The sequence below is a fragment of the Mesocricetus auratus genome, unplaced genomic scaffold (genome assembly GCF_017639785.1).
Source record: "Mesocricetus auratus isolate SY011 unplaced genomic scaffold, BCM_Maur_2.0 Super-Scaffold_6730, whole genome shotgun sequence".
Taxonomy (NCBI): domain Eukaryota; kingdom Metazoa; phylum Chordata; class Mammalia; order Rodentia; family Cricetidae; genus Mesocricetus; species Mesocricetus auratus.
The window spans coordinates 68,213,157-68,227,633 of record NW_024429184.1 but is presented as its reverse complement, the minus strand read 5'-3'; the positions used below and the strand labels follow the sequence as shown (position 1 = coordinate 68,227,633).

Sequence of the window (14,477 nt, the reverse complement as noted above, 5' to 3'; positions counted from 1 at the left end):
TTCACTAGTTCAGGCTTAATTCTTTCAGTCCAGAAATCCAAGTCAATAAAATTAAGCTGAATTGGGATTTGGGCAGCTATTATGAGAAAGGGGTTATTTGCACCGTATCTCATTATAAGTAAAGGTAAGTATTTCCTATATAAATGTTTCAGGTATCAAAATGTGCCACAAATGATGAATTTTGATTATTAGCAATGTTGTAATTTTAAAAGCATGAGAAGGACACCATATGACAGAGCTCGTGTGGAGTGGATTTTTTTTATTGGGGGAAAGAGAATGGGGAAAGGGGAGGGGGAGGAGCAGCAGAAGAGAAAAGAGAGGCAGGGGCGTGAGGAGAGACAAGCAAAGAAGCAGAGAGAGGGGGGGAACAGAGGAGAGAGGGGAGAGAGGGGGATAGTCAGAGAGAGGGAGAGAAAGAGGGAAAGAAGGATGGGAGGAGAACAGGGTCCTTTTAAAGGGGAACATAGTGAATATGCACAGGTAGTGTTCTTAATGGCTGCAGTTGAGGACATATCCTGTCAGAATCCCAAGGGCAGGCCAGTACAGATGCAATAGTATCAAGCAACACTGTTATTCTTATTTCTTTGCTTTAGATTTACAGCAATTTTGTTGCTGTGATCCTCTAATAATAATCATTCTTTAAAGAAAAATGCTATTAAATAAACATGATGGGCTCTTGGAAAATCAGAATGAACTTTCAGGCATGCAAAAGAGAAAAAGTCACTGCTGGTTTTCTGCAGCACAAAGGTGTAAAACAGGAGGATGATGTGAATCTGAGAACACTTAAAATGTTGATCAGAAATCTGTGTTTACTGAGAATAAAAGTACCCTCATCTAGATGGCATCCCAGCAGTGAGCAGTAGGCACATACTTCATGAAGGTGATGGGCTATAGCCTTTGTCTATTATGCTGCTGCAAAGGCTAAAGGAGGTATTCCCAGCGAGAAAAAGCCTTAACTCTATTTTCTAAGCATAGTGAGTAACCACCTGGGATGATTTAGGCAAAAAACTAAGAGTGTCTTGAGATCCAGTTCAGTGCTGAGCTCCTCAGAAGTCTCTGAAGGCTCCCTTTCTTCTGTAGACAAGCACCAATGACCTTACATTCCTCATCAAACCCATCCCAGAATGAATCATGGGAACTCAGAGAGAGGAGAACAGCAAGAATGCAGACCATTTTCAGGGTTTGTGTTAATAATGAAGGTAATGAATAAATGTATCTGAAGGTGTCATGGCTTTACAATTTTAGCAATTTATTTTGAGGAGTTGCTATTTCTTGGCCTATTTCTTGACTGGAGAAATCTCTATATAATCTTGGTAAGTATTCCAGAGTCTGTCAAAAGTACTAGGCAGAGAGTGCTGTAGCTGTTATGAAAACAATTAACTGAGATATTTAGGTAAAATTAAAATAGCTAGAGAGTTAAACAGTTAAATATGCCATTTAAAACATTTTCTAAAACTTGTAGTTAAAAGCAATCATTTGTGTCTAGTTATATTCCCATTAAAAATATTTTCAGGTAGATGGCTGCTTAGCCTCGGGAGGCTCATGTTAGCCTCCAATTTCCTCTTATAAGATTTCTCCTATGCATACTTGAATGGTTTAAATGTTTATGTCCTTTCATCCTGCCTAGTTCTTATAGAGTTGATATTAGGAAGTAGAGCCTTGGATGGGAAGATAGAACATGGAGACAGAGCCCACATGAATGGGACTAGATTAGATCACAGAGGCAAAGCCCATATGACTGACATGAAGTTAGTTTATGGAGACAGAGCCCACATGACTGACATTAGGTTAGTTCATGGAGGCAGGGCCCACATGGCTGTGTTGCGTTTACTCATGAAGGGGACCCCTCAAACCTAGGGAGTACCTTCTGTGTGTAAAAAAGGAATGCTCTGTATTCAAGGAATGAGCCCTTCCAGACAGTTTCATGTCTCCTTATCCTGAGGTTGGCTTTGAAGTCTCCAAATATGAGAAAGATATTTCTGGGATTTTGTCACTGAGGATGAAACAGAAGGCATTTACTAAGCCTTTCCCATTCTCAGGAAAGTAATTCTCCCCCACACAGTGGCATGAGAGGAAGTCCCTCTGCCCTGCTAGGCTACTGTTCTTGCCTCACTGATAACGATGCCATTCCTCTTTTACCCTGAGACTTCAGACTTTAGATCTTTTTTATGAGCCTTGAATTTTAGTGGCTGAGTTGTTCCTCAAGCCCCAGGACTTGTGATTTCTCAAGCACTTACTGCTTGTAAGCAATATGCTATATAGTATTAAGAAGTAGAACATTGGAGGGGTAGACGCTATTGCCCTTAATCTGGACCTTAACCTCTATAGAAGTGATGAAAATATTGACAAAGTAAGTCAGAGGATTCAACCATTTTGACTTGTTTCCCTACTTCCTCACAATAGCCAACATAGTACTGGCTAAAGCAGATCAGCTTTCCAAAGCTCATTTCAAAAGAGTACAGAGTTAGGAGATAGAACATTAGAGTCACATGTTAATAATGTTACCTTTCATTATGGGCTGCAGCAAAGAATAGAAAGAGCATTCCTACCAATGGCAGGCATTACCAGGCAGTCGCGTTACTCTTTCCTACTGTGCTCACAGCTGAATTCAGAACCATTAACACTCTCCAGACAGCTGCTGACAAGCAGCTGGAGATGACACCAGAGTCTGAGTCCTGTCTGTTATCTGTGTCTCTTTCCTTAGCAGCTTTATGTGGAATGGGGCAACAGTTGCACATAATCTGATGCTGACCCTACAGGTAGTGACGGCAGATATAGCGATACTAGATGGCTCTGGAAGCTATCAGAAGGAAAACATACAGAAATAGGTGACAAATTAGAAATGTGGGGTAAGGTGAGGCAGCCAGGGTCTACACAGCCCACCTTTGAACATCAGTAAGCAGGGAGCCTGGTTGGTATAAAAGGGACTGTGAATACAATGGATGAATTCAGGAACCATTTGACACACACACACCCAAAAAAGAGCACACCCTAGAGCTGCCCTTCCCTAGAGAGGAAATAGGGGCTCTCTGGTCCCCACAACTGCTATCTCTGATTATCCTCCCCACTTTATGTCTTCCAGAACCACAGAGAATCCCTTGGGTTCCCAAACAATCCTGTTGCTGCTCTCCTGCTAACCCTTTCCTATACCAGACTGTCTTGAGATAATAAAGATTCTCGGAAGTCTTATAGAAAGAAAACCAGCCTAATGCAATACTTTAGGATAAACTTAATTCCAGTACACAGGAATTCCTATTTCAGTGGACTAAGTGGAGAGTAACACTTACTCCTAACCACATTATTAGAAGAAGGAAATTAGTTAAAGGCTAAAAGATTGAGGATCTAAACTCACATAACTACTAAAGTCTAGTAAGGCCAGTATACCCGAGAAGGACTTGATTGAGGAAAAGTGTGGTCCCTCAAATATAAACTATATTTAAATAGTCAGAAGCAGGTAGAATACTAAAGACTTCCTGATGGTAATAAGTTCCTGGGGTGGGGGCGGGGGTGAAGGAAGCCTAGCAATTCCTAATATCCATCTAATCTTGCCCAGTAGCAGGCTGAATTGTAAATAGCCAATCTGACATTCTAGGAAATCCTCTTGAGATTTTCTAGTTGAGAAAATTGTTAGGCAAATTACTAATCCTAGCTTAACTATGTAAAGATATGTTACATTCGTTTATGTTGTAGAATATTTGTGTGGCTGTTTTACCTTGCCTGCTTAAGTCATCTGATTGGTCTAATAAAAAGCTAAACTGTCAATAGCTAGGCAGATGAGGTATAGGAGGGGCTGGCAGGTAGAGAATAACTAGAAAGAGGAATCTAGGCTTGGGGGAGACAGAGGGAGACAGCAGAGAGATGCCAGGATCCAGTCAGCCAGACAGCCACTGAGGAAGCTGGAAAGCAGGACATACAGGATGAAAGAAAGGCAAAAAGCCCTGAGGCAAAATGCAGATAACTGGAAACAGGTTAAGTTATGAGAGCTAGTAGGCAAGCACAAGCTGAAGGCTGAGCTTCCATAACTAGTAAGCAGTCTCGGCATCGTTATTTGGGAGCTGGCTAGTGGGACAGAGAAAGAGTTGTACTACAGATTATATTTTCCCTTTCAATCAGAATGTCACACTAGTGTGGGGTTTGCTTTCTATGTGGTTGTGCCTCTACTGTGTACTCTGTTAAAAGGAGCAGAATACAGACTCCGGCAGTCCCCAAGAGAAAATGTCTTCTTAAGATCCTTATTGAAGAGAATGTTATTTCTGGGGATTTCTGCACTCATTTCTGCATTGTTGGCAATTTCCCCAACTATATTTTTAGCTTTTACCTTTCTAGCTGGAGACTTACTTTGAAACCTTATTAACTTCGACTCCGGATCACTTCCCTGCTGTTGTCCTCTCATTTGCCTTTGCCATGATAAAGTTAGTCGAGACAGAAGCAGGCAAGTTCACCACACAAACCCAGAAGTCAAAGGAACCCAGGAGGTCTGATGGGATAAGCTTTCTAGCCAGGTTCCCATCAACACCTCTCAGGAACTGAAAGGGTTCTGTCCCATGGCATGACAAAAAGCCTACTCTAAGATATGATCTACTTATCTATCGGAAAAGTCTGCCTTATTGCTCCTAGAAGTAAATTCTTCCCTTAGCTGATCATGTCCACTAAGCTATCTATTTAAAACCATTTTTATGTCAACATACATCTCTTGAGCAAAGGGCAACAGACAAACAGAACAAATTTAGACTACATACAGTAGTCACAGCCATGATGGTTTTCATCTGAAAACATTTCTTGGTGTTAAAAAAATCATGCAATTGACTGTATTTCAGGGATCAGAACATAACAGTGTTGCTAGACTTCCTTGTTCACCAGGTCCCACAGTAGACTTTCAACCCCAAATAAGCACCCAGATGCTTTATTAATTATAAAACTGCTGGCTGATGTCTAGGGCTTCTTACTGGCTAGATCTATCTTAAATATTAACCCATTTCTAAAAATCTATGTATTTCCATGTGGTCTTGGCTTACCAGAGAATGCCTGGACTTGTTACTCCTTTGGCATCTACATGGCATCTCTTTGCAGCCTCTCTCTGCCTCTCTCCCCAGCATCTTTGTCACCTATCTTCTTGCCTCTATTGGTCAAACAGTGTTTTATTCATCAACCAATAAAAGAAACATATATACAGAAGGACATTCCCCATCATAACAGTCAACAATACATTGATTATTGGTTACAAAATCTTTACTTCTTCTCAAACTGTCTAATAAATTCTCAAGTGAGAAAAAATAAATCATATAAGGATTTATACATAATAAATTATTAATATTTCTAAAACATCAAAGGGAAAGGGGGCATATTTTAAGGTAGGAATTACTTGCATAATGCCTACATAGTTCTGATATTTTTCACTCTCAGGCCAATAATAATTTTATATTACATAATCAAAACTGAAGAGATGGTTTAGGTATCCCTGGTGTTCAGGCATTTTCCTGAAATAATTCTGTAAACGTTGAACAATCTATTTCATTCTGAGGGAATTCTATAGGATCCAGTAAATAGAAAACAGCCCTATCTGTGGAGCCTTGATACTTTTGTCCATTGGACACCGTGTTAAGTGATTCAAGCTCAAGTGCTGATGACTGAAAATCTGCCTCTGAGCTTTCCATTTATCCTGGAGAGATAATGGGTAGGCTTCAACAGCGAGACACACCTCGCCTTTCTTACACAAAACTTCCTTTCCAATAATTCCTGGTGTTTTTCTGGCCTAGAATTCTTTCTGGTCATAAAACTGAAATGAAAGTGATGCTAGCTGTTGTCTCATCAAAGCTAAGAAGACAAAATCATTAACTCCTAAGGCACACATTTGGAAAAGTTCAACACAGTCAAGGATGGCCTCAAAGATTCAGAAAGAAAAATGGCAACAATTCTGTTTGTTGTTATTTTAATTTTAAGAAGAAAGGTTTTTAAGAAAACATGTATAATTGGCGATTATATTAAAGAAAGTAAATCATTGATTAATTGCAGCTAGTGAAAACCTGTGCATGGAGTAATGCTTTTTGAGTCTTGGGTGAGCTACTCTGTGGCCAGTCCATTAGCTTGTAAATTCAGCTAACATTTAATAAAGTATGCAAATAATTACCTTCCAAATGATCAGTACCAATATAATGATACCAGGCATCACCCCAAACTTAGTCTTCTTATTTACTGCTGTTATTAAGATTTGGTTTTTCTGAATCCTATTTTTAAAAGATTAATTAAGCTTGGAGAGATGGTTCAGCAATTAACTTTCTAACCTGTGTTTGGTTTCTACCACCCATACCGGAATGCTCACACCCTCATGTAACACCAGTTCCTGGGACTCTGACACCACCTTCTGGCTTTCATAGGCATCTGTACATATGTGGCATGCACTCAAACACACACATAATAAAAATAAATATTCTTTAAAATTCAATAAATGATGGATCTTATAATAGCAGTTGTCTCCCTGAAATGTGAGCCGTCACATTCTAGCACCTTGATGAGTTACATGCTAACTCCATAGACAACTACCAAATCATAATTCACACTTCTTAAATGCTAATATAAAAAGGTCTCAGATTCCTCCTGGGAACAATAATTCTCCTTATCAAAGCCCTCCAGATGTCCAGAAATGTCACATTTTAAAAACCTGTCATTTTAATTCCAAAACTAAAGTTATTTCAAAAACCACAGCTGAAATAAATCTGAATTATTTTAAATATTTTTAGAGAACAACTACCATGGAATTTCCCCCTCTTTAGTTCCAAGAGCTTAAATGAAACATTCATGCATTAAATTCAAAGGCTGACTGTCAAATAACTTCACTTTAATAAAAATTTGAATTACATGCCTTAGGGCATTATTAAATATCAAATAAAAAGAACACATCCATAAATCTGATTTCCCAATATAATTTTATGTCGAACTATGAATACATTTGTATTATACATTTCAAGACAAAAGAATAAAAATACATTCATAAAAAGGACAAAATCAGAATTAGAAATTTTGAAGGATTTCCCCCTTTGAAAAAAGATATCTCAATTGTAATTAGTTAAAAACCTAGAAAAAGTAAATGTCACTTTTCTGTCAAATAATTAAGGATCTTGAATATACATAATCTCATAAGCAGTATGGGATTTCTATCTCTGTGAGAAAGACAGAGGGACAAAGGACACACAGAGAATAGTGACGATTGTTTAGATACTCAGGAGCAACTCTGGTCTAGACTAGCTATGAATCAAACACCCAAGGCAATAATACCATGCCATTAAAGGTGTCATTTACAGTTAACTACATTCACAAGAGAGTGCCAACTGTGGCCTGGAAAACTGCTCAGCATCGCCCTTGCACCTCTCTATGACCCTCTTCTGTAGTCCCTGCCTCTACTCCACTGGGGTCTTTTCCCAGCTCCACTGCCACTTACACCCTTCTGGTCACCGCCCTATTCCTCACTCAAAAATGAAAGCAAGGCACCAACAGGTCCAGTCTATAAACCCGGACTTCCTTCTTTCTTCCTCTTGGAGCATGCAAAACACTTTCTCTTAACAAAACCAGTTTTAGTGTGTGTTCGGAGCTGCAGTCTTCCAAGTTTTTAAGTCTTCAGTACCAAGATCTGTTCCCAAGAACAAACTGCTCAGCTGCACACTCTGCTCCCTCCCTGTACATGAAGACAAGTTCTGGGATTTCTTGTGATCAAAATAAAATCTACCGCAGCATTCTGCCTCACCTGACATAGCTGATCATGATAAATATGTAAGGAACAGATGTATAAAATGTCACAATAAATACTGTTAATCTGTGTGCTTGATGTGTTGATAATATTTTTAGAAAGACCAATAAAGCCAGACAGTGCTAGTGCATGAAGGGACTGCAGCTTCCCCTTCTGATGGGGCTGGAAGTACTTTGAGAAACCACTGGGTAGCCGTTTCTAAAGTTAAACAAACACCCTTTTGGAAAGTGCCCAGGGTGTGGTACCTGTACCACTACCCCTCTATTAACTTCAGTCATGGCAACAGGCACCCTTCATTGCCACGCCACTCATAGCACCAAGGCGGAGACCTCAGCCCAGGTGCTGCTAGGAAAAGTCTCCCAGTCAAGCTGTGTAAACTTTTCAGCGATGGTTCCACTTTCCTGTCTTTTGATCAACTATACTGTAAAGGCCCACATAAGATTTCATAAATACTTAGTGAAATAATCCCTCTGATACTTTTGAATGCCATATATATATTTTGTCTGTGCCAACTACTTCCATATTTTACCCAGGCTAATTTTCTGACTCCTAATTTTGATTTTCAGTTTTATGGATTAAGAAATTTCCAGGAGATTAGTAAAGCTTACCACAGGGTGTGCGTGGGAAAGTGTTTGCAGACCACTCGACCATGGGGGCTCAGACCTACCCAACGGACTAATCCTTCGTAGATTTATAATATGATTACGTTGATGGAGAAGGTGATAGACAGGGGCAATGCCTGGCTGGAGGAAGCAGATGACTAGAGAATGTTCTTTGGGCTCTATCCTGTGCTGGCCTCTTTCTGTGCCTTCTTTCTGTGTGCTTCCTGCCTCCCATGAAGGTCCTCCATCATCACAAAGTTCTAGTGCACTGTCTCCAGGAAGGTCCTCTCTCTATCACAAGACTGTAGTACCATCATGCTCTGCCCAAACAGATACAGAGGAACAACCAAGCTAAAATTTGGAATTCCAAGCCAAATTAACTCCTTTCTCCATAAGTTATTCCCAACAGATATTTGTTCTAAGCAGTGAGAACATTCACCAGTGCATCTCTACATCTCTACCCCTGAAATTTTAGCACCCTTCCTATCAGCCCACTATTATGATAGACCGGTATCTCTTTATCAACATGCTCTAACTCCAACTCTTTATCTTTCTGATCCCAAAACGACCACCTCCAGCTTTCTTGCTGTTATTCAATAGAATCCTACCCACAGTTTCCTAAGACCCAAACATTACCATTTAACCTGACAATTCCATCTCCTGCCACCCTTACCCAGTTCATCACTGGGTATCATCTACAATTTCTATTTCCAATACATTACCTACTCTCTACCATCACTGCTTCTAATCTAAGCTCCAGGTCTCCATGTCTATCATCTTAGCTATCCAACATATTTCTAAAACCTTTCTACTCTGTCTCTGGTACACTTTAATTCAATCTATTAAATTTCTTCTTAAAGTGTTCTATTAAAAAGAGACAAAGTCTTTACAGGTTCGTAATATGTCCACAATAATGTGACTAGCATCTGCTACTTGAGTCTTACCTACTTCACCCTGTATTTCTATACTCCAAACACACCAGGCTTTCCTTCAGGGACTCAGTGCTCCCATATCTTACCTCTCCACAGCCAGCACGCCTTGAAGCCTTTGCACAAAGATATTTCTCTTCCTAGAAGTTCCTTTGCACTTCCTTAGTTCTTTTCATTCACATAATGTATTGCCATTTGCAACTGCGGATTTTTGAGTGCTATTTCTCTACTGTCAGACTTCTTTCCCCAGACTCTAGGATGAGGGCAGAAATCATGAATGTCTTTCCCTGGGTACACCCGCAATCAGTGAAAAAAATGTTCTCAATAGTGATTTTGGATTTAGTTCACTTTAGCTCTTCAGCTTATCTACTTTGAGGCTAGGCCTAAAGCACCCTTGGACTTTCTCTTTTTAACATCTGAATTATGTAGGGCATTGGTGGCACGCCTTTAATCCCAGCACTTGGAAGATAGAAGCAGGTGGATCTCTGTGAGTTCGAGGCTAGCCTGGTCTACAGAGCAAGTTCCAGGACAGCCTCCAAAACAATACAGAGAAACCCTGTCTGGAAAAAAAACATCTGAATTACTATATACTTCTTCCCACTCCTAACAATGGTGCAATTGCTGGACCTTCATCATATCAAGTTAGAGGAAGTTGAATATGAACTACACTGACCAACTGAGAAATGAGAAGAAATGAGGCTGACTGCTTCATATTTGCAGTTCTAAGAAATTTCAACTGGCCTGAAGTAAAGGCAGGTATAACACATGATGTGTTATAGTAGGTTCATAGCGAAATAAAACAATTCCAACCCTTACAGGTTTGAAATACAATAGAAAAATAAGAAAACATAAATAACAATAAAAGGGGGTCATGAAATGAAGTCTACTTTAAGAGAAAAGCAGAGAGCATCCACTGAAACCAGCGCTTGACTGTGCTCAGGGCAGGTAAAGGGGTCAACAAGCAAAAGGAAAGGTGTACGGTACAGAGTGAGCAAAGCATACCCCAGAAAATAAGACGCTATCATATAGAGTAATAACAGAGACAAGAAAAGAAGATTGAAGAACACATGACAAGACCATCGTCTTTGGAAATTTCCATCAACAGTGGCCAGGCCATAGACTGTGAGCTCCTCAAGGCCTGAGTTATCCACTCAGCTATGACTTCCTAGTCCCTAGTACAACTCACACATCATGCCAGAGTATATCACCAGTCCCAGCTATATTCTGCTTCTCCAGGCACTGTTCTAGTAGATGTGCCCCCCTTATGGGAAGCCTCTGTCTGCTACAATGTCTCTGATCTATGCACACTTAGGTGATTACAAGGTAAAGAAAGATTCCAGTACATAGTAACCTTTGCATATTTTTATCTTTCCCATGTTTGTAAGCTCCCTAAGGTTAAGTAATAAATACGTTGAATTCAATATGTCGATCAATTAAAAAATTTACAACATTAAAATAACTAACATATGCTTCTTGGCTATGCAAATAAAAAAGTATTCCTAAGAAACAAACATGAGTGATGTGACCAAGGTATATCATATGTATGAAAATATCACCCCCAAACCCATTATTCTGTACAAGTAGCATATGCTAATAAAAACACTTGTACAGGGTATAGGACTTTCACTCCTTCCAGATCAGCCCACTATAACCAGTGAACAAGATGACCCTACAAAGTGATAAGCAGGAAGGCTCATTCTTTTAGGCTTCCATGCATGTTCCGTGATCACAGGAAGTGGCTATTGCATCTTCAGGAGATGACAAAGTGAAGGCTAAAGAAAGAGACTGCTGGAAATAACCCTGCCTCTGCACGTACAGGCTTTTCCTTATGAAATACCCCTGCCTCTGCAAATACAAGCCTTTCCCTATGAAAGACGTTACTAAGGCAGGAAGTGGGATTAGAGATGTGCAAGCAGAAAAATAAAATGAATCATAGATTTTTAAAAAATTAATTCATGAAACTAAAAGGACCACCTGACTTGTCATTAATGGGGTGTGAGAATGCATCATAAATGTATTAAAATGAAGCACATCCCAGCAGTGTGGCTATAGAGTGACTTGGGGATGCTGGGTTAAGGTAACTCGTTTCCTTGTCTAATCTCACATACCCTGATACAGATGAGCTTAATCACAGTCTCTCCTGCTACTGAAATGCGGCTCGAATGACTCTGTCACTCAGGGGCTGGGTAGGTCGGAAATTATCTCCCAAAATCCCATCACAGCCTTCTACAAGTTCTGCCCCCTTAACATGTGTCCTCAGCCTTCGGAATTCTTCTATCTGAAAAGAAATGCAGAAAAAAGGAATCAGTTACTAGCCACACACTAGCAAGTTCAGAGTTTCATAAACAACTTAAAATATACATAAATGAAAGTGTAAAAGAAAAAATGAAAGGTAAACTTCGAAAAGAGAAATAATAGAGCTGGAGATTGTTCAGTGGTTAAGAAAGAATGTTTCCCTTGCTGAGTTCAGCACCCAGCACTTACAGCTGCCCAAAACTCCAGCTCCAGGGGTATGTCGCCCACTTCTGGCCTCCAGAGGTACCATACTCACAACACACACACACACACACACACACACACACACTTTAAAATAATAATAAATCAAAAAAATTTAGGCCAAGAAAACAAATTTGGTTGTTCCAGACCTAAGGATATGAGACAATGCCTTTAAAGGAAGACAGTAGGGATCCAGGTAACTCCAAATCAGTAGAAAACTACTGGGTTTGTTAATATGAAAACCCTAACATACAAAACTTTTGTGTCAGCTTAAAGTACACACACAGAACAAAAGGGTAAAGAAAGGAATATATGTTGTTAAAATTTCACAAGTGCATTCCTAGTCAGCATGCTCAGATGTCACCATGTGTCAGCACTGGTTACTTGCTAGAGTTGCTACAAGAATTCATGGACTCCTGGAGTATCTTTGACAGATAGTCATCTGACAGAGAATTATAGTGCCTAGAATATATATAAAGATCCCCCTAAAATACTAAACAGTTGTTATTAATAAACTCAAGAGGCAAAGGCAGGCAGATCTCTGTGAGCTGGAGGCCAGCCTGGTCTACAGAGTGAGTTCCAGGGCAGCCAGGGCTACATAGAGAAACCCTGTCTCAAAAAACAAAAACTGAAAAAGGAAAAGAAAGAGAAAAGAAACAACCTAATTTGAAAATGGCCTGTGAACTGGAAAGACTACTCAGCAACTAAGAGTACAAACTGCTCTTACATAAGATCTAGTTAAGTTCCCAACACCCACATGAGGAGTTTCCAAACCATCAGTAAATCCAGCTCTAGAAGACCTGATGAACTCTTGTGGACTCTGAGGGAACCTGCACTCACACATGCACATACCCACACAGAGACACATACACATAATTTAAAAATAAATTAAAATTATTTTTTAAGATGGGCTATAAACTGAACAATTTGTATGTGTGTGTGTGTGTGTGTGTGTGTGTGTGTGTGTGTGTGTGTGTAAGAAACACCTTAGCCATCAAGCTAAAAGCATTTTAAGATTCCATTGCTCCCAAATAGGATGGTCATACTGCCATCACCAATAATGCAAACAATTAACAAATACTAATGTGGACATGGCAAAAGGGAATTCTTGTGTTCTGCTGTTGGGAGTGTAAACTAACACACTCACTTTGGAAATAAATCAGGAGATTTTTTTAAAAACTAGAAATAGAACTATCATATGACCAAGCTATATCACTTCTGGGCACAAACCCAAAGAACTTCGTATCCTACTACAGACATACTTACACATCCGTGTTCAATGCTCTTCTTTCCATAATAGCTAGGAAATAGAATCATACCAAATGTCCATCAACCAATGAATGAATGAGAAACTGCAATAATATACATAATGGAATATTGCTCAGTCATAAAGGAAAATGGCATCTGCAATGAACTAGAAAGATCAGACTAAGTGAGGTAGTAACTCAGACCCAGAAAGACACAAGAGGAAGACAGGTAGACTGTGGTAGGTTAAATGCAACTAGCCCCCATAATCTCATAGAGAGTGAAACTATTAGGAGTTGTGGCTTTGTTGGAGTGGGTATAACCTTGTTGGAGGAAGTGTGTCACTGTGGGGGTGGGCTTTGAGGTTTCCTGTGCCAGTGTTTCAGTTAACTTCCTGTTGCCTGCAAGATATAGGATTTTCAGCTACTCCAGCACTATGTCTACCTGCATGCCTCCCTGCTTCCTACCATGATGATAATGAACTGAACCTCTGAAACTGTAAGCAAGTGTCATCAATTAAATGTTTTCCTTATAAGAGTTGCGATGGTCATGGTGTCTCTTCACAGGAAAAAAAAACATAACTAAGACACTAACATAAACTAATTATGGATGAAACAGTCCTATGACAACATACTACTTAAGCTAATTTAAAAATATAATTTTAAAAGAAATGAATTCATCCAAATGTAGGTGCCCTAAATGAGGTATACCTGGCCACTCCCCAAGGAAATGGGTCATTTAAAAAAATTGCAGTGCAAGGTATGGGACACCTCCCCACAAGTTACTGGTCAGGAAGGCACCCAAATGGATATTGTCATTGCCCCTTGATGGCCACTAGAACTGCAAGGTAAGACTTTATTGCTGAACACACCACCTCCTATGACTGCAGGTCAGAGAGGAGTCATTCTCAAACTATCCGGAAAAGTTCCCTGCTCACTAGCACTCATGATGCTAGATGATGCTATGCACACAGCTGAGGGTAAAAAGACATTACTGTCTTACGCTACAGGGAGGCTGAATGCTACAATACTGACCTGCCAGGAAAGAGATACCCACTGGTGTCATAGTGGCAGGACTGTTACTAGGTAACTAACTACACAGACAGCAATCAGTGCAGACACACATCATTGACATCTTTATCAACCTTCTGTGTCCATCAAGGCTCAAGGAACATTACAGAAGCGGGGGAGGAAAGAACATAAGAGTGAAAGATGGGGAGGAGTGCTGTGAATGCTGTCCTCTGGACATGACATAGTGCTCACTTTCATGAATCACAGTAAGTGGTTGCCAACAGACATGCTTAAGATCAAGTCATCCAATACAGTTGTGGATGATCCCCAGGCCCTTCACCTTACTGACTCTATTCCATTATATGCATGTATGGAATATTAAATAAATAAATAAATTTATGGTTTCCCTCATCAGTAGACTGCCCTGGCTCTCATCTAGCCCTCTGGAGAACAC

General features: G+C 39.9%; 1 protein-coding gene across 2 annotated transcripts in view; it reads right to left on the bottom strand.

Moving 5' to 3' along the window:
- Ca8 (carbonic anhydrase 8) overlaps positions 1–14,477 on the bottom strand; it is a 102,519-nt gene that overhangs the window by 9,387 nt on the left and 78,655 nt on the right. Inside the window, exon 8 of one of the 2 annotated variants that reach the window (XM_005066731.4) lies at positions 11,381–11,550. The exons of the other annotated variant lie outside the window; for it this stretch is intronic. Coding sequence (XP_005066788.1) covers positions 11,416–11,550 — 135 coding nt within the window. The 3' untranslated portion in view covers positions 11,381–11,415. The remainder of the gene's footprint in view (positions 1–11,380; positions 11,551–14,477) is intronic. 2 annotated transcript variants of the gene reach the window in all.